The sequence below is a fragment of the Curcuma longa genome, chromosome 4, assembly GCF_044706935.1.
Source record: "Curcuma longa cultivar G26 ecotype Majalengka, Jawa Barat chromosome 4, ITB_CL_G26_1.1, whole genome shotgun sequence".
Lineage (NCBI taxonomy): Eukaryota > Viridiplantae > Streptophyta > Magnoliopsida > Zingiberales > Zingiberaceae > Curcuma > Curcuma longa.
In genome coordinates, this window is record NC_133864.1 from 9,224,223 (window position 1) to 9,243,183 (window position 18,961).

General features: G+C 39.2%; 3 protein-coding genes across 4 annotated transcripts; all 3 read right to left on the reverse strand.

Moving 5' to 3' along the window:
- Positions 1-3,061: 3,061 nt before the first annotated feature.
- LOC141827041 (putative polygalacturonase) lies at positions 3,062-5,044 on the reverse strand. The gene is made up of 5 exons (XM_074714324.1): positions 4,427-5,044; positions 4,213-4,333; positions 3,937-4,111; positions 3,789-3,859; positions 3,062-3,699 (listed from the first exon to the last, which is right to left on the reverse strand). The coding sequence occupies exons 1-5, from the start codon at positions 5,042-5,044 to the stop codon at positions 3,062-3,064; spliced, it is 1,623 nt and encodes a 540-aa protein (XP_074570425.1).
- Positions 5,045-8,402: 3,358 nt separating this feature from the next.
- LOC141827636 (RING-H2 finger protein ATL58-like) lies at positions 8,403-13,182 on the reverse strand. 2 transcript variants are annotated; one of them, XR_012601700.1, is made up of 4 exons: positions 12,738-13,182; positions 12,558-12,643; positions 9,010-9,813; positions 8,403-8,875 (listed from the first exon to the last, which is right to left on the reverse strand). XR_012601700.1 is itself a non-coding variant. In XM_074714927.1 (3 exons), exons 1-3 carry the CDS (start codon positions 12,987-12,989, stop codon positions 9,426-9,428), a joined length of 726 nt encoding a protein of 241 aa, XP_074571028.1. In that variant the 5' UTR covers positions 12,990-13,182; the 3' UTR covers positions 8,403-9,425. The 2 variants fall into 2 exon arrangements, 1 of the variants encoding a protein (XP_074571028.1); XM_074714927.1 differs by having other exon boundaries at positions 8,403-9,813.
- A 793-nt stretch (positions 13,183-13,975) lies between these two features.
- LOC141828234 (U-box domain-containing protein 6-like) lies at positions 13,976-16,708 on the reverse strand. Its single transcript, XM_074715620.1, has 5 exons — positions 16,658-16,708; positions 16,359-16,544; positions 16,178-16,288; positions 14,985-16,102; positions 13,976-14,900 (listed from the first exon to the last, which is right to left on the reverse strand). Exons 1-5 carry the CDS (start codon positions 16,706-16,708, stop codon positions 14,054-14,056), a joined length of 2,313 nt encoding a protein of 770 aa, XP_074571721.1. The 3' UTR covers positions 13,976-14,053.
- Between the last annotated feature and the right edge of the window lie 2,253 nt (positions 16,709-18,961).

The following is an 18,961-nucleotide window of genomic DNA, read 5'->3' on the forward strand; positions in this document are numbered from 1 at the left end:
GCGCTCGGATAGGGTATGGACTTAGTTGACCCATTTTTACTCATGTCGTACTAAGCTTAATATCTGAGTGTTGCTCACATCTTAACTTATCTTTCATGTATATATATATTTTTCATTTTTTTTTAACAATTCAAGTATTCAAGTTTTATCTAAATGTAAAATTCATTACCCTAATGATCACACGATCATAATGATCCTCGGGGCAATGGTGTAACGGTAGGACATTCGGATTGTGATTGGCTACGGTTCGATCCCCAGCTATGGCGTATTTGCAGGAATTTTCTTCAAATGGGGAACGCAATCAAAGGATGCTGGGCATCTGGATTGCCCGCTGTTTGCGCTTCCCGATTTACCCTGGTGGTCGGTGGGAAAAGGTGCCTCGACCACCCCCAGGGAATAGAGACTATGGGATTTATCATTTTTTATGAAAATATAAATCAAAAAATTATAATTGATTATTATGGAAGAAGACATTGTCTCAACTTCGTTGAGATTTGATCCTTATTCATTGTAACAAGTCTACCCTATAATAATCAACTCAACTATATTTCCAATCTAATTAATAATAAAGATATACAATACAGTATTTTCATAGTTCATTTATTGAATAAATCCGAAGCTGTCTAGACTTCATTCAATTAATCTTAGAGATAGATTGTTTTCTCCCTGATCATCATTGAGTAAATTCAAAACACAATTTATGCATATTTAGAAATCGACCTTCAAAACATTGGTCCCTATTAAGAATTTTGATCCTCTTATTTGTTTGTCTAAGTACTTTACCACCTCATATATATATATATATATATATATATATATATATATATATATATATATATATATATATATTATACATGAGACCTTTGTTACTTACATTAAAATAAATTTTAAACATGAAAATTGGAATATATCACAAACAATACTTCCAAAGAAAAAGGTATATAAGTGTATATTTCTTACGGCAATTTAAGGTGTCTAATTTATCATAGTTTTTTAAACTAGTAGAACAAGTTAAATAGGAATTAAGTTTATTGTTCTTATTGTGGAACTTCAATGTCTAAAATTTTGATGATTCGAATAATTAAGCACTAGTACAAAATAAAGATTTTGTGGAATGCACTAATTATGCCTTGACTTTCATAATGGTTCCCAAGATTGTGGCGTTCGTCAGTGTACACATCTCACGCCTCACGGGAAGTTGAACACATAAATTTTCATGATATACATTTATAAAATTATATATATATATATAGAATTCTAGGGTCTAAAATAATAAGTATATAAATAATACTAGGGATATTAGAATAATATTTCTTATCCTAACTTTAATAACCTCATATCTATAATTTTTAATTAAATAAATTATTTATCATGGGCAATGCATGGACCATTGGTGTGAATTGGATTAATATGAAATGGGAAATTAATTTGCATAAGAACATATTTTTCTAAAAGATGCATGCATTTGAGGGTTGTCTCAAGACTCTCTTTAGTCCCACATCGTTAAATTGATCATTGCTTCCTGCCCGTATATTTGTTGTCTGTTGGATTCTCGACCACCGAGCTGAGCTGCGCCAGCTTATAACCCAAGCGGGGGCAATAAATGGTTTGGATGATGTCGCTGGATTCTGAGGCGTGGATTCATCGTGCGCTCGCTGGCTTGTCCATTTCAAGTTGATAGTGAATCGGTACAATTGGGCGAAGGCCCGGTTTGCCCGGTTCATAGTGTGGTGGGCACCGGTCCAGGCTGGTTTCACAGAGCAGTTACACCTATCCGCTTTCAACAGTGGAAGGATAACAGGCCGGTCAACGTTGAATCTACAGTACTTCCTCATGGTCCGCTTCTATCAAACAAACCATTTTTATAATTTTTTCAAATAATAAAAAAGGAATAATAATAATTCTAATTAATCATCAAAAGATTTTAAAGAATATTTAAGATGATCTTAATTTTTTAAAAAAATTAAATACTAGTTTTTAAAAATAAATTCTATATAAAATTTAATTTTTACAGTTTAAAACTACTAATTACATTTTTATATTTAAATTTTGATAATAATTTTTTTAATTGATAAAATTATTAAATTATCTCATCTTTCTTAAAATATTATTGAGCGTAAATAAAATTTTATTAATTTTAAAATATTATGTTAAAAAAATTGATTTGCTCAATTTTGATTTAATTGATTCAGTTGGTTTGGTTATTAATCAATTGTTCACCCTTAGTTATTATCGAGGAAGAGGAAGAAAGAGCGAGAAAGGGAGGTCACTGATAAGGGAGAAGAAAAGGCATCCTTTGAGAGTTACATCATCGACGAGGGAAGGAAAAGGCACATGATCACAGTAATGGAAAGAACGTAGGATCATCGACAACTGTAAGGGAGGAGAATGGTGCAAGTGTTCAGTTAATCTTAATCCACTTGAACTTCATGTCTCATGCCCAACGTCATAATTCATTTGGACTTCACTTCTCATATTAGTTGTCCAAACCTTTATAACCCACTTTGATTTCATATTTGTCAACTCCATTTGGATTTTCGATCACAAGTGTTCAATCAAACTGTGATCTATTTGGACTTTTCAATCATGCCAACTCTATATTAGACTTTCGACTACTAAATTTTCAGTTAATTATATATAATCCACTTAGATTTCTCCAATCAAGTATTTAATTGATCTTAACCTATTTGATTTTTCACTCAACCAACCATATCCACCTTTGTCAACCCAATTCAAGATTGATTGCATCAATAATATTCCTCTCCAATAAATTCTATTTCTATTTGATGTCTTATTCTCGTCAACAAACATATTAACCAAATATAAAAAAACTCGAACATCGAGCTTGGTTAACCTAGTCAGCTTTGACCAGAAGTCATTGTACCAACAGATAGGAGTTTACATTTGTAATTTTACTTTGCCACTAAAGCCATCTTCTATTAGGTTTTCAAGTCCCTTGGATGCATTGATCGCTTGCCTCATTCCACATATTCCTTTCTTTAAAAAAAAACTGAAAAACAAAATAAAATCATCAAGTCCACAATTTTGTATTCTGTCTCTCTTACGACTCTCTGCACCATGACGAGGAGGAATTGCCTCTTAGATCCTCGCACGGCACTGGAGAAACATCATAGGCTTCTCCTGTCACGAATTCACACTGCCATTTAGCTTCCTGCAGTTTCTTGACAAATAATGTGACATTTCTAATGCAGAGATCTTCAAAAACTGCATCCTTTATACCCTCCAAGACCGGAGCTTTGCCCACTTCGAAGCCTACGACGTTGGTGATACGAACACCCTTAATCCTCGGAAGAGCCTTAGGATCCCAACCCTCATCAGGATGATCATTGGAACCCCTGCTAAATCTTATAGGGACCTTGATTCTCTCCATTCTGATATCAGTAAGCTCGAGGTTGGTTATGTATCCTCCTCTGCCGACGTCGGTCTTTATTCTCACTGCGGCAGCTGAGTCCCAGACATGCAGACCTTCCACCACTACGTTGTTCACTCCGCCTGACATTTCGCTTCCTATTCCGACGCCTGAGCACGTCGGAGTCGTGCCGGAGACCCTTCGGATGATGATGTCTGTGCTTGGGCGAGCCATGGAAATGCCATACTGATCCCAGCCACTCTTCACGGCTACCAGATCATCCCCGCTCTCGATGTAGCAGTCCTCGATGCAGACATGCGAGCTTGAATCTGATATATATCGAAATATATATGAAGAAAGTCTTCAAAAGTATGAAGAAGAACTCGATAGCAGTAAGTAATTAAACCTTCAGGGGTACCTGGATCGATCCCATCTGTGTTTGGAGAATGAAGAGGCGCCAGAACAGTGAGATCTTTGAGCACCACGTAACTGAGAGGATTTTCGCATAAACTTCTAGCTATTTAAGAGAAAAGCGAGAATGAGAAGCTAAGTTTTGGGGTGTTGACCTGCAGTAAACTGGATGTATCGTCCAAAAGGGAGAATTGAGAAAAGTGAGGTTGGAGATGAGAATGTTCTGTGAATTCACTAATTCAAGAAGGTGACCCCGCGTGTGCTGCAGCGTCCTGTTCCACCAAAAGTCCCACCACATCTCGCCTTGCCCATCGATGCTTCCGTTCTGTCCTGTGACCGAGGACAAAACTTGGATAATCAACGGAGGAGCAAATCTCTTCTTTGAGGACCGAAGGTATACTCTGTGTTGGCAGCTGAGAATTAAAGAACACCTGTAACGACGACATCGCTGAGGCCATCTCCATGGATGAGGCTAATATGGCGTCCCCCTAATCTCTCCCTCCCACGTCCATACGATGGTAATGGATCGATCACTGGCCACTCCCCAGGATCCTAAACACAATCAAAGCACTCAATCGAGGATATATATCCCAGATCTTTTCAAAGATGCCAAGAACAGAGTATGAAACAATCGATATAATTTACCTGAGATCCAAGAATTACAGCACCTTCTTCCAGGAAGAGGGTGAAATTGCTGGTGAGATTGAAGCTACCGGTGAGCCATCTTCCCCGCGGCACGTTGAGCTGCGAGCCTCCCTTGTCCCCGAACGCCTCGAGGTGGCGCACCGCTTTCCTGAACGCCTCGGTATTCGAAGTCCGGCCATCGCCCACCGCGCCGAAGTCCTCGACAGAGAAAACTGCGCGCCTGGGCGTGGCGGCGGGGCGGTAGAAGCCAGCGCAACTGCGCCTGTCCGGGCCCTCGTGGCTCGGCGCGGCAGCGGGGGCGGTTTGGAGCCACGGCCAGGACAACGTTCCCACAACTCCCAGGGTCATCGCCAGGGAAAGAAGTCGTAGGCTGACCGGGCACCCGTGACGACGGCATGGGAAGGAGCGGAGCATTGCTCGGACGTCCATGGCGTCGCCCCATATAGCGATAGGCATGCTCGAGAGAGAGGGAGAGAGATCAGAGAGGCGAGAAAGGCGTGATCCGTTCCGTTGGGAAGGGAGCTTGCGCTTGGGACGCAGAAGGAAGGGAAGGTGTTGCCGGTTCACCAGCGCAGGCACACCATCGACAGTTGGCAGTCGAAGGAACGCAAATTTCATGCAGAGGAAAGTTGTGAAAGCGTCCGCATACTTCGTGTATGCACCACCATAATTGCTATATATAATTCCTTTATTTCTCTAATATTATTACAGATTTAGAAATTATTGGATAGAATAAATGAAGATGGAAAGTTAATTAATATTGGATGGAAAAATGGATAGTTTATTAGATTATATATATGACTAGGAAATACGCCTTGTAGATCTTTGATTGGGTCAATATATTAGTGGTAGGACATCTAGGTTGCCAACCAGACATTCGCGGTTCGATCCCCAACTATGACATATTTGTAGAAATTTTCCTCCAAATGAGGAATGTAATCAAAGGATACTAGGCGTCTGAGTTGACCGCTACGTGCGCTTCCCGATTTACCCTGGTGGTCGATGAAAATTTTATGTGGGACCGGACTGGTCACCCTGCAGAGTAGTCAATGAGACTAACTGGATTATCATTTTTTTTTATTGGGTCAATAGAAAGTCAAGATATGATTAATGTAAGAGTCATGTGTCATGCTATTTGATCAACATAAGCTATCCATGACTCCATCAACACCAGGTATCCACAACTTGATCAATGCAAATATTCATATATCAACCAATTTGATATGCCAACTTCTCGAGTCACCTATCTCCCAAGTCGTTGACCTCTTGAGTTCTCGACTTTTCAATCTTTCGAGTTCCTAACTTCCCAACTCCCAACATGCGAAGGGATATAACAAAAAAGGACACGACAAACGAAGGGCCATAACAATTAATACAATACTCTTTAATGGGTTGTATTTTTGACTTTTCTTAGGATCAAAGAAACGACTCCACTCTTGCTATAATCTTAGCAACGTCATATAAGAATTAGTGAATTAGAAATAAAAAACATAAACGAATTGCATATTACTTTAGCATATTACAATCACTAACAAAGTGTGGTTCGAAACCTTTATTCCTACTGCATAACTTATGACTCATCAATGAGCCACTCTCAGAAAGTCTACTATATTAACTCTTTACAGATAACATTCGAAGGAGGAAAAACCTTTTACAATGTAAACAATTACAAGAAGATTAGGAGGAAGGTTTAGGAGTTGCAATGGAAATGCTCAATATGATCTAACCACTTTATATTTTATAACTTTCAAATATCCATCTTACTTTCTTTATATAACATTTGTCGAAGTGCTTTATCCCAAGTAGTAAGCATGGAGACGTGTGTTGTTTAAGATTCCGGGTTCGAGTCCTCTTAGCAACGTGTATTTGTTGACTGAGGTGCTGTTTCGATTCAAGTTTTAGCAACATGTATTTATTGGCTGAGATGTTGTTTCGGTCTTAGCAACGTGTATTTGTTGACTGAGATGTTATTTCAACAGTAGACTCTTATCAACATAGTGGTACCGTACTTCCAAAAAATCTCTTATAAGGGGTTTTCTGATATGAGACCGTTTCGACGGTGGGGTCATCCTCAGGACAATAGTGTCGCGATAGGACATCCAGGTTATCACTCAGGCACCTGCGATTCGATCCCCAACTACGACGTATTTGCAGGAATTTTCTTTCAAATGGGGAGTGCAATCAAAAATTATTGGGCGTCTGGGCTGACCGCTGCATGCACTTCCCGATTTACCCTGGTGGCTGGTAGAAAACTTCCATGGAACCGGACCGATCACTCTCAGGGATAGTCAATGATGCTAACTGAGATTTATCACTTTATATAACATTCAATCTTTGCTTGTTATTCAATTGATTTATCATCAATCAGTCAATTAAATCCACCATTAATTGAATAGTTTCCTAATACTTTAGCCCATATCTGCCAATAGCTACCCGAGTCGACTAGATTCTACTGTTAGTCGATTGAGCAACTGTAGCATTTAGATCATCCAATTATTATAATGTAGCTTTGTCACATCAAAATAAAAAATTCTTTCATCTTTCTTACTTAGTATAAATCTCTTCATCAATTGATTGACCATAGATTAGTGGACAACCTTGAATATAAATATTCTTCATGTTGATTATCTTAAGTTGATCTCTATTTAATTAAACTCAATTTTAGTTAATTGGAAACTCTCTATTTAATTAAACTCAATTTTAGTTAATTGGAACTCCGATCACGATCATTCTAATGATTGAATATTGCCTAAGTTAAAGACTACTCTATCCCAAAAGTATAAGTTTCTCAACTCACAACTAGAGTTTACCTTTCGTAATTGGACTTTACTATCATAGTTATCTCTAGTCAAGTTACTTATCTCTCAGATGCACTAAGTTCTCAACTTGTTCCACATGTCATCATCCACTTTTCACATATGTAATGCACCTTCATCAATTGTCCTCAACATTGTGTTTCAATACTTCTCGTCTACCATTCATCTCTAAACTCCATTGGACCTCAAGCCACCGAATTACCAACTTAGTCCGCCAACTTATCTTTTGAGATCTATCACTTACACTTAGCCTCTTGAGAAGTCCAAGCAGTGGAAAAACTATAGATGGCACCTTAACAAGGCCAGTAGGAGCTACCTGATTGGTATTGCTTATCGGAGAGGTGTGCCAAAAATTTCTCCATATTTAAATTTGTAATCACCAACAATGAGACCAAGTACAAAGCCCAAATTCGAAGACCATCCTTAGCCTTCATTTTGCAAGTCAATCAAACGCAATCTTCAGTGATTCACAATCGGTGATAGATAATGTTAGGAAGTTCGAGGCTAAGGTAGACATAATGATACCCTACCTATTAAAGGTGTGAGCCCTAAGAAAACATTTTCAGTACTTTAGGCATAGAGCAGATATTGATATTAGATAATATGAAGACCGTACCATTTTCAAAAATAGATGCCATGGGTGTTGGAGATTACTTGAAGAAGCACCATACAAAAGGTCATTCTCAATGTTATATCTAAGGTGCCTTCACCCTATGAAGCATTACTAATGTTGAGGGAGACACGTGGAATTTTTGGCTAACACATTGAAGCCAGAACCTATCATTTGAAATGTATTCAAGTATACTTGTAGCAAACTATGAGGGTCAAGAACTTGATTTTGTGAAGAAGTGTAACTGCTATCAGAAATTTACAATAGTAGTCTGGAAACTAGTTGTGGAGTTGTCCCTTATGGGAGAGTTTGGTCCTTCTACTAATGGAATAGGACATCTTGATACCTTTCTCTTCAAGGAAGATTTTTACTTGTGGTATTTGGCCTCTACTCTAAGTGGGTAGTGGTAGAACCAATCTGGAAGATAACAATAAAGCAACTTAAATTAAGATGTCTATCACAAAATTAATGTCATCACCAAGTTTAGCATACCTAAAGAGCTCATGACAAATAAAGTTTAGAACATCTACCAATAAATGGCTAACTAAGGTGACTAACAAAATACTACTTGTTGCTTTGAAGAAAAAGAGGGTTCAACATTGGCACCAATTGAGATACAGAACTGCCTAGGTCCTCTGGCCTTTGAAATGTGCCTTTGAAATTAGCACTATTTCCTCTTTTTAAAGGCTTATGTAGTGCAGTTATGTAACCTGTACTGTCTTGATGAGATGTCCTATGTCGAAAAGCCTCGAAATGACAATATAAACTCATCTGCATCATTAAGGGGCAGAGTTGACAATCTGAAATAAGGTGCTACAGGTATCTCCTTGAATTTTAGCATCCTTGACTTCTGATAAGAAAATCATTAACTTTGGGACTCCTTGTCACCTTCTCTCAATAGTCTTCCTTCTTAGCTCCATCAAGATTAGTGTCAGCATGTTGTTGGACTGACATTCCCTTAGAATGTTTGTTAACCTCAACATCAAGGGGTGACCTTGACACAACACACAAGCTCCTCAAGGCCTGCAGAGAAAGTTATACAAGTCAGTCATGTCATGGATGGACATATTATATAGACTGGAACTTCCAGTTCTTGATATTAACTAGTTTAAGCCTGATTTCCATATAGACCCAGTTCAATTCTGAAACAGCCTCACCATGACACTATCAGAATTTTCGGCTTTTTCCTAGTAGTTGGAAGTAACAGACAAGATTAGTCTCCATAATAGTAAGATGACAGTGGCAGTGTGGCAGTGGTGATAGATGATTCAACAAGTATACCACAACAAAAGCACAGATATTATTCCAGTAAGCACAAGAGGGCATTTGGTACCATATATGTGTGTGTGCATGACAACAAAACCCCTGGGCAGCATGGCTTAAACAATTATATGTTTTCTGTATGTGGCATCTTCAATCACATCACTCCATAAACTCCAATCTAATTTGCCCAAACAACTTCTCAGATCATACTCTACTAGCGAAAAACATGATAATTGAACTTGTCGATAAATCCTGAGATGCCACATTGTTTGAAATAACTTTTGTGGAAGACTGGGCGCTAGTACATTCCTCAGACACTGCTACTGGCCTCAATTACAATTGCCACTGATCCTTGCTGAACATTTGTATGTTGTTCAACCTCTCTCCAGGCACCTACAAGTTCATCGACACAATTTCTTTGTGCATCAAATGCCTCATTTTCGGTGCTAACAAATCTTGTATAAGTCAGCCTCTCTGAAGGTTGTGGGTCCAAGACCCCATGTTCAGTTGGTAGGGCCGTGTGATCCAAGCTGCTAGATGTGAATTTGGTTGTAGGAAGCAGCGAGACACGACAGAGAGGGCATGTGGTGTTGGATGCAAGCCAATGATCGATGCAATCCACATGAAAGGTATGGCCACAATGAGGTATTCTCTGAAGGCGATCATCTGACTGATAGTCCCCCAAGCACACAGAGCATCTACACAAATAGAAAAACAGCTAATGAGTCAAAGCATGCAACATCTGTTAAACCAAATCCTATTCAAAATATGAATTGTAGTTCATCAGAGTAAATTGTCCTAATTTAGATGAAATTTTCATGAAAAGAGAAAATATTCCAATATCCTTTATGCCTGTATTTTGTTATCAAAGAAAACTCCCTTCCGAATATAGATTACATGGTCCTTTCGTTTATTGCTTGAACTAGTATGCACCATCAGCTAGGTAATGTATGCTATGTTATTAGGTATAAGCCTATAGGTGCAAGCGGTTTATCCTAAATTCAAATAGTATTGACATTATTAGAGATTACCATAAGTACTAAGTGAATAAGTGACAAACTCAAGTTACTCAATACAACCACTATTAGCCTCTTCTGGCAACATTCTTTGTTTCCACCAAAATTTCCTTTAATGAATGCTACTTACATTGACTTTGTTACCTAAACCGGCCGATATATGATCTCTGCATGACAGTAACATCATTCCCACATTCATTCATCATCACAATAATAAAGAACAGAAAAGATGGACTATTCTTCCTATTTTATCTTAGCATGATCATATCATTGTAAATATTGTAAAAGAAGCTATATCTCATTGTTCTATCATTCACTCATTTATACAATTTCTATTTTGATGTTTTCTCTCCTCTCCCTTAAGAAATCCCAGACTAAAGCACGCAACCTTATGAGCTTGAAGAATGAGACATTGTATCTAATAAATCCAATTTCATTCCAATCACAAATCTTCATGGTTAGTTCTATTTTCCTCGCTATCCTTTTCTCTCCCCTCTCTTCTCCAGTGCACAGAATTTCCTCCTGCTAGCCAGACAATTACCGAATACCTACCAAATTAAATCCACACCAATAATTCTACTATCCCCAGAATTCACCACTCCTCTCTCTTTCAGCCAACAGTCAGGAATTTACATCATTTGTAAACCACATAAGAAAATTATATATAATTGGTGGGATCACTTGCGACAGCAGAGTTCTGAATCCACATAACAATTATTGCAAAACTTAAAGAGTGAATGTATTGCAGTTCACAGAGTGAAACTGAGCAAATCCACACCCAATTTATCGAGATTATAATTGTTGGGATCCCTTGCAAGAATAGAGTTATAGAATCCACAAAACACAAAACTGAAAATTTTATGGAACTGTGCGTAAATCTACACAATATATCAAGATCTGGATGCATGACAACTTCAACAATAGGCATGTCAACATAATCTCACTACAATCACAACCTTTTTAAATCACTTTTTTTATTTTATCAGCGAGTTTACTTTTAGCAGTTAATTAACATTTCTTGTAAAAACTCCACCAAACCTTATTACAAAATAAATCACAAAACTCTAATTGTCTTCTAGTTTATTATGCAATTTAATTTTATAAACCACATTAGTTGTAGCAACCTACATCCGCAATGGTGAAAGAAGATCATCATTGTGAGAGATGTAGATACTTGGTATAAAGATCTGAGAATCAAACACTCCAATATAGAAGACAATCTTAGATCCACAAAAATTATATTGGACATCCTGGAAAACTTAAAAGAATATACTGGCAAATAACTTTCTAAATTGACAAAGGAGAAGAGTCTTGACTGAATTAATACCAATCCAAATACTAGCATGCATCATGCTACCCAATTTCATGAACAAAAAAGATTAATTTCCATAAACCATAATGGTAGAGTCATCACGATAAAGAACTAGGTTAGCTAAATTGTCAAAGAAAGATGAAAATGAAGAAGTTAATCCTTTAAAAAAATTGTCAAATGAAGATGAAAACAAAAACATAATGAGAATATTGTGCATTGGATTCTTTGATACATGGGCTAATTGAAGGTAAATAGAAGCCCCCTATGAATTCAACATGCAAGTGTTGACAAAAATGGGGGGGGGGGGGGGGGGGGGGGGGGGAGGCATGACAAGCAAGAAAAGAGGTTGCTTGAAGGAATAAATGGATTGGGTCAGATCCATCAATGATGGACCAAGGATCCATTAGCCTATGGTAACAATGTAAATGGTAGTTATTCAATGTGTGTGATATATCCCTATTAGCTATCTCAATGATACAGTATATGAGACTGAGAGAAAATATATTCTCCTTCCAACTGTCTTCATCTTCTTCCTATGGACTCTATAAGAGAAGATATTTAGGTTGTGAATCCAACAAGATTTTCCATATTGCTTCTCTTGTTAAATCAATGGTAGAAGAACTCAAAGGTCCTTTCATTGCCGAGATCGCTTCATAGGGAAACTCAGTGAGTCTATTTAATTTTCATTTCAACATTGATTTGGGAGCAATATATCACTTGTCTTCAGACTGACAATGGAGAAATCTGCCCACCTAAGCCTGGCTTTGGTTGCTACTCGACAACACATTACAGTTGGTGAACTGCAGTCGCTTTGCTTTTATGGTGATTTCGACACGGATCCTATCGGAAGCAAATATGTTTGCATCAATCACAAAACCACAGCTGTAACCGCAGTTGGAATCCATTACAACAATGATACAAACACTTATAAACAATAGAGACAAGATGCCACACATGGGATGTAGTCAAGTATTTATCATAGGTGTAGGGAATATTATGTGCACAACATTATACACAATCTATGATATGCTCAAAGGTTGTAAAGAATAAACTCCACGCAACGATATAATGGGGAATCATGAAATTCATTGAACTAGCTATGAGAACCACTCACTGCGTCTCTCTGATCAAGAAGCTCTCTTTGAACACAACCACCGGAAGCATTTCCCTCAGCTCCTTCTTTATGCCTGACTCCTGACGCTGCATGCGCACACAAAGTAACAAATTTACAGAGTTCTACAGAAACTCAAGACGATGGTAAAAGGGGGAGGGCGGCAGAAAGAAAGAAATTTACTCTCGGTGTGTCTCCTCGACTGAGCTGAGCGTCCCTCAATCTGAGGGACTGCCAATGTGCCCGGCGGCGCTGCAAGTAGAAGAGATAGAACAAAAGTAGGAGGACGAAGGTGAAGAAGACCGGCACCGAAAAGATAAAAGCCTGGTACAGCTTCAGCTCAGGAGAAGCAGCCGAGCAGGATTCGGAGGGGTTTGAGGAGGCACAAGACATCACCAGCCTAACCCGTTGACTGGAGAAGAAAACCAAAAGCATGCAGCCCTGGCCAGCAATTTATAAACTAACAGGGGCCAAATCCTTGGGAGAGGGAGAGGATGCCCTACGAAGACGAGAAGGATTCATGGAAGGCGAAGATTTTGTGAGGTGGATTCATGGAAGCGAGAAGAGGATCGAGTCGGGAGATAAAGAGAGCTCGCCGGGAGTCGGGAGATGCAACTGCTGCTGCCCTGTGGAGAGAGATGTGGACAAGGACGAGAGAGAAAGATTCATCAAATCTAAGGATAAAATCCTTATTTAAAATTATTTTATTTTGATTCTATTATTCTCTTTCTTTTTTTTGGATAAACAAATTATAATTTATGCATACATTTATTTATTAATCTATGTAAAATATACTTATATTTTTTATTTAAATATATAATAATATAATAATTTATAAAATTTAAATTATTCATAATATATTAAAATAATAATAATAAATAATTCATAAGATTAAATAAGTTCAAATTCTAATAGGTTAAGGTAGATTTGAGAGTGAGCAAATGAAAATTCTTAGTTAATCAAGATTGATTGTCATTGGAAAAAGAATGAAGTATAAGATATTAGATTTTAAGTAATAGTCTTAGTAGATTAGATTAAGATCGATTAATAATAGACAGTCCAAAAGTTTTAAAAGCATAAAATCTCTTAGCAACACAAGAAAGTCTTAAAGGCATGGGAGCTCTTGTCAACATAAGGACTTAGTTTTAGAGTAGGATGGGATCGTCTCAACTTTGCTACTTTATTGAAGATAGCTGAGTTGATTACGATGGAGCACCTACAGAAGAGGATAAGAGTTTGAATTTTGATGAAGTCGAACAATATCTATAGTTTTTTGATTTACCTCCTTATAAATTTTATTTTTACCTACTACAACGAGTCTAATTCGTAATAATCAACTTAATCATCTCCACAAATAAATTCATTTAGAGCTGCTCCCGTTCACTACTCGACATTTGGAAAATTTGCCACACCCGCAGCAGAAAAGAAAGAGATTAAACAATAAAATTGACAATTACACGCCTTCATTTTCTGTATTTTGCACAGTAAAATATCGTACCCTACCGATGATGCCGCAAGCTCCAGGAACCCCTCAACTTCCACATCAACGTGAAAGCTCTCCCGAGCCTCCGCGATCTTGCTTTCTTCAGCGGCATCTCCTGTGAAACAATCCCCGAGGCGCTGTCGATGATCTCGTCACCAGCACCGTCGTCGGCCGGCGCTGACTGGGGGGACGTCTGATCTATCGACTGGTGCACCATTTCGCGCTGCCTCTGCTCCCTGAACAGCTTCAGTAGCCGCTGCGCTTTCTCTCTCCCTCGCGGCGTCCCGTTCACAGAGACGCAGACGAGAGAAGGAATGACGCCTTCTTGCAGCACCATGTGGCTGCAGCTCATGTCGCCCTCGCACAGCAGCAGGAAGCAGGAGGCCGCCTGCTCCTGCTCCACAGCCTCGCCGTTCTCCAACACGTTCGCCATGGCCGCGATGAGGCCCGCGGTGGAGACTATTTCCCTGTTCGCGGAAGGGGTCGACGACAAGTTTATCAACACGGCCAGAGCCTTCTCCACCCACATCTTGTTCCCCGACGCTGCAGGCGCTGCCGCAATCAAGGAATGAAGGATGTTTATGACGCCGGCGGAGAGCAGAGGAGCGACGTTGGCTGGGTGGGTGGAGAGGTTGTACAAAGCGTACAGGGCGTCATGCTTGCAGCATCTTCTGCAGTTGGTGGCCTGCAGCAGCTGAACCAGGAAGTGCACCGCCGCTTGGCTGGAGCCGATCATGAGCTTGGCCGACTCGAGACATGATAAGTTGAGGTAGAGAGCAGCCGCCGCCTCTTGCATTTTAGGATTTCGAATCATCTCCTCCAAAAGCTGCATCACTCCAGCAGACACCAACTTCTCTTTGTTCCTATATATTCATCAATTGATTGATTGATCGATCGATCGATCAAATCTACCGCTGAAATCTGTAATGAAGTCGTAAGAAGATCACCTGTTGTTGTTGACGGCGAGATTGAAGAGTGCCATGGCTGCAGTTTCTTGTGCCGGTTCATCACCCTCATCGACAGCCGACTTCAGGAACTGGACGAGCACCTCCAGGAAGCCACTCGCGCCCATGTAGATCCTCGCCTCTTCGTCGTTCTTTAGAAGAAGTCGAATTTTCTCCGCGGCCTTGCGTTTCTCCTCCATGGTCCTCGCTTGATTCAACGCGGCCAGCATGTTCTCGCACTTGGCGACCTCATCCAACTCGTCGTCTTTCTTCTCCAAGCTCACAGTCTCTTCCACCTTGATCGGCTCCGGAGTCTTGGCGTTTCCATTCTCAGGGGGCACGGTTTTGTTGTCAGGAACCGACAGAGCCAACCTCCAGTAGTTGAGATCGAGCGATTCCGGCGGACCGCTGGGAGCCGCGACTCCATTCTGCTCGCACCAACTCACGATCAGCCCCTTGACGCAATAATTCGGAGTGAGGCAGAGGTGAGAAAGCTGCTGTCGAGTCTTGGGACAAGTGCTGTGGCCGTCGCCGAACCATTTCTCGATGCACACGCGCTCGTACGTCTGCCCGGAAGATATGATAACAGGGTCGAACATGAGCTGCAGAGAGATTGGGCACCTCAGCTCCTCCGGCGGCACCTGCGAGTTGCCTGATTCCACGCCACTCTGCTTGAAATTGATAGAGCAGAGCTTGGAAGCTCGCTTCTCCAAGCGCCAACCTTTCTCCTGGACGGTGCAGTTGTCGTTCGGGGACGAAGGACAGGAGCCCTGCTGGAAGTCGGCGTCGACGTCCGGCAACTCGTTCCTGAACAGCTTGGAGTATTTCCTCATGAGATGGAGTAAGTAAGCGACGATGGACTCCTTCCTCTCGTCTTCCTCTGCGCGGGCGTTCTCCAACATCTTCTTCAGCGATCTTCTCTCCAAAAGAGCTGTTTTGTAGGAGGTGATGCCCAGCTTCAAGACAGCTTGACGAAATATCTTCAGTTCTTCGTAGTCATTGGAATCGCTGTCGAATCTCTTCTCCTTCTGCAGCAAAGAGATCACCTCGTCGCCTACTTGCTTCTCCGATTGATCCAGAACGAAGCTAGTCCCCGCCACCTCCTCCATGATCTCCTTAATCTAAATACCAAAAATCTGAATCAAAATGACAGAACAACGAAACTATCTAGCTAGGGAAGGAAGAGAGTCGAGTACCCGACGACCAATGTCTTGTTGGGGGACTATGCCATGGACAAGTCGAAGACTATCCTCCAGAGCAGATTTGACCATGTTAAATTTCGCAAGAACAGAATCTGAAGTTATGGCCTGAGAAGCACAAGATGCACGCGATCAGACAATCAGACAGTACTGGTTGAAGGACTGCAATTCAATTTACCAGGTAAAGCTTGCTGCACTCAGAGCAATGGCGAAGGATGTTCTTGGCCTTGTCTATGGCGACGTGCAACGAACACAGTGCTTGAATCCCTGACTTGCTTCTCGGTTTTGCATCCTCCACGCTGGGAAATATTTTCAAAATGTCGTAGGCAATCGCAGAAAGTTGCTTGCACATTTCGCCATGCAACTGCAAACCGCACCATTTTCAGGTGAGATTTGTAGTGTTCGATTCGACAGAAAACTTGAAAGAAGAATATCAGAGAATTAAGATCTGGAGACCGATCGAGTTTGACATCGAACCTTTGCATCACTCGCAGCGTACAGATTCTCCTCGGCCTCAATGGAGTCCATCTTCTCCTTAAATAATAATCTGCACGTCGACACAATTCATTAGAAATAAGTAAAAATGAGTGAGAGAGCATGGGAAAAAAAAGCCATTATTATGCAACTGAAATCATCAGAAAGTAGTGTTCATCTTTACAGGCATTCTTAGTGATTATTATGCTGAGATTTCCCGAGCATCATTATTTGTGGTATTACATTCCAATAACTAGAAGTCGAAAGAACAAATTAGCCGAAGAGAAACGCAAAGTGGAAGAACTAGCAAAAAATCATTCAGAAAAGTAACTTTTTTGGTGAATGACAAATCAGATAAGAATGGAAAATACGACAATGAAGCATCTGGGAGAGAATCGAGAACACTTGTTGAAGGCTATGGTGAAACATACCTACAAAAAATTTAGTAAACTCTAACAAATTATGGAGCCCTTGGAAGGTTAGTTCAATGGTGAAGGGAGAAAAGGATGGAGATGAGGTGCTAGAGTACTAGCAATCATGAATTAGAAAGTTAACCAAATTAAGGGTTCCAGAATGAGGTTACAGCTCTTTTCAAACAATTATCAACTAAATTAGGATTTTTTTTCCTGAAAATTCTAGATAAATGTTGAATGGGTAATTGTTGTTGGCACCCTTTTAATAGGGGAGCAAGCCACAAATAAGGTGCTCGCCCAAAGTTTTCTTTCTATAAATGTTCTCAAACCCATCAAAATTAGGCATGAGCAAAATTTAGATTAAATCGAATAAATTGATCGTCAGTTCGATTATTTTAAAATTTTATTTTTTAAAAAAAATAATTAATTCAATTCGATTTTAACATTTTTTTATTCGTTTAAATTGAATAAACTAAATTAATCAAAATAAAAAATAATTAATAAATTACTTAAGTAAGTGAATTTATAAATTTCTAACTAATTGATAAATCTGTCATAATATTTAAAAATTTTAATTATTTGATTAATTTAATTTTTGACTGAATTAATCAATATTTATCGGTTCGATTTATTTGATTTTTATTTAAAAATTTATTATTTTTTTATTAATTTTGGATGAATTCCAATGCCTTTCTATAGAGCATCTATCTATGTAAAGATTGTTATGTGGTTATTATTTAGTTGTTTGGTCACTTTCAAAGGATAGATAGATTCGAATAACCTCACAAAGAAATTTGACTTAAAAATGACTATGTAATTATGTGGATGAATAATAAGAACAATCTTATAAATAATTTTTTTAATGCTTTTGCAAATATAAAGCTTTTTACAACATGTTAGCTTAATAATCAATTAGTGCAAAGCATAATTTAGATAGATAAATGCAACACAAAAATAATAATGCTAACATAAGGATATAATGGCCGCAAGTCATACTCCTCAACCTACTAACTTGTTAGATGAGTCATTCCTCAGTACATCCCCTACAATAAAAAACTGACTCATTCTAGAAAGTTGAAGAAACCTTATACAAAAATTATCTATTTTCTATTTTACAAAAGAATAGAAATTTAAAACTCAAGAGAAAAGCTACAATAAAAAATGAAAAGTAAACCTTTAGAGAGAAGGATCTTCTTCTAGGTCATCAAAAGTACTTTTGAACACCAAAATATGACTAGGGAATGAAGGTTTAGAGCATGTGAATGTCCTGTTGAACCAGTAGGATGCTTTATAGTTCACTAACCAATTCACTTACCCTTGGCATGGCTCATAGCTGTGGCTAGTGGTGCCTTACCCTTGGCATAGCCCATAGCAACATGCTCTCCTTACAATGGGCACTAACCAAATCATCTGCCCATGTACTAAGAAGAAGCGACAATTGATTTGATCAGCTTGCTTGCTTGTCCAAATAACATGACTAACTCAATTAGCAGTCCACGCAGCCATCAACATTTTCAATTACAATGTTAAATTCAAATGCCTGTGTACATTAGTGTCAAAATATGCAACATAAATAAATGACATGGTTCAAAAACTTTTATCCTACATTCATAGCGTACAAGTCCAATGTGCCACCACCAATCCACTAATCCATTTCATTTAAAGTGATTATAATACAATGCTAGACCTCCTCGTAAGTGAAGCACCTTCAACCAGAGTTTTCTTAGTTGAGCAACCTCTTGATCCAAAGTATATATCTAGATCAAGCAAACCCTCCCTCGAGCCGGACTCTCTCTTGCCAAGCAAGCTATCAAGTTATGGGTCAATTCTTGTGACACTCATGGTCATCCCGAACAAGCTCCCATTGTTACTAGAAATTTACGGAATGATTCAA

Coding starts and splice junctions, on each gene's coding strand:
- LOC141828234 (XM_074715620.1), bottom strand. CDS start 16,708: ATGGACTCCATTGAGGCCGAGGAGAATCTGTACGCTGCGAGTGATGCA. Junction 16,545..16,657: donor ACGCTGCGAGTGATGCAAAG/GTTCGATGTCAA, acceptor TGCGGTTTGCAG/TTGCATGGCGAAATGTGCAA. Junction 16,103..16,177: donor AACAAGACATTGGTCGTCGG/GTACTCGACTCT, acceptor TTTGGTATTTAG/ATTAAGGAGATCATGGAGGA.
- LOC141827636 (XM_074714927.1), bottom strand. CDS start 12,989: ATGCTTTTGGTTTTCTTCTCCAGTCAACGGGTTAGGCTGGTGATGTCT. Junction 12,644..12,737: donor GTCGAGGAGACACACCGAGA/GTAAATTTCTTT, acceptor GTGCGCATGCAG/CGTCAGGAGTCAGGCATAAA. Junction 9,814..12,557: donor TTCTTGATCAGAGAGACGCA/GTGAGTGGTTCT, acceptor CTATTTGTGTAG/ATGCTCTGTGTGCTTGGGGG.
- LOC141827041 (XM_074714324.1), bottom strand. CDS start 5,044: ATGAAATTTGCGTTCCTTCGACTGCCAACTGTCGATGGTGTGCCTGCG. Junction 3,860..3,936: donor ATACATCCAGTTTACTGCAG/GTCAACACCCCA, acceptor AAATCCTCTCAG/TTACGTGGTGCTCAAAGATC. Junction 3,700..3,788: donor CACAGATGGGATCGATCCAG/GTACCCCTGAAG, acceptor GATATATATCAG/ATTCAAGCTCGCATGTCTGC.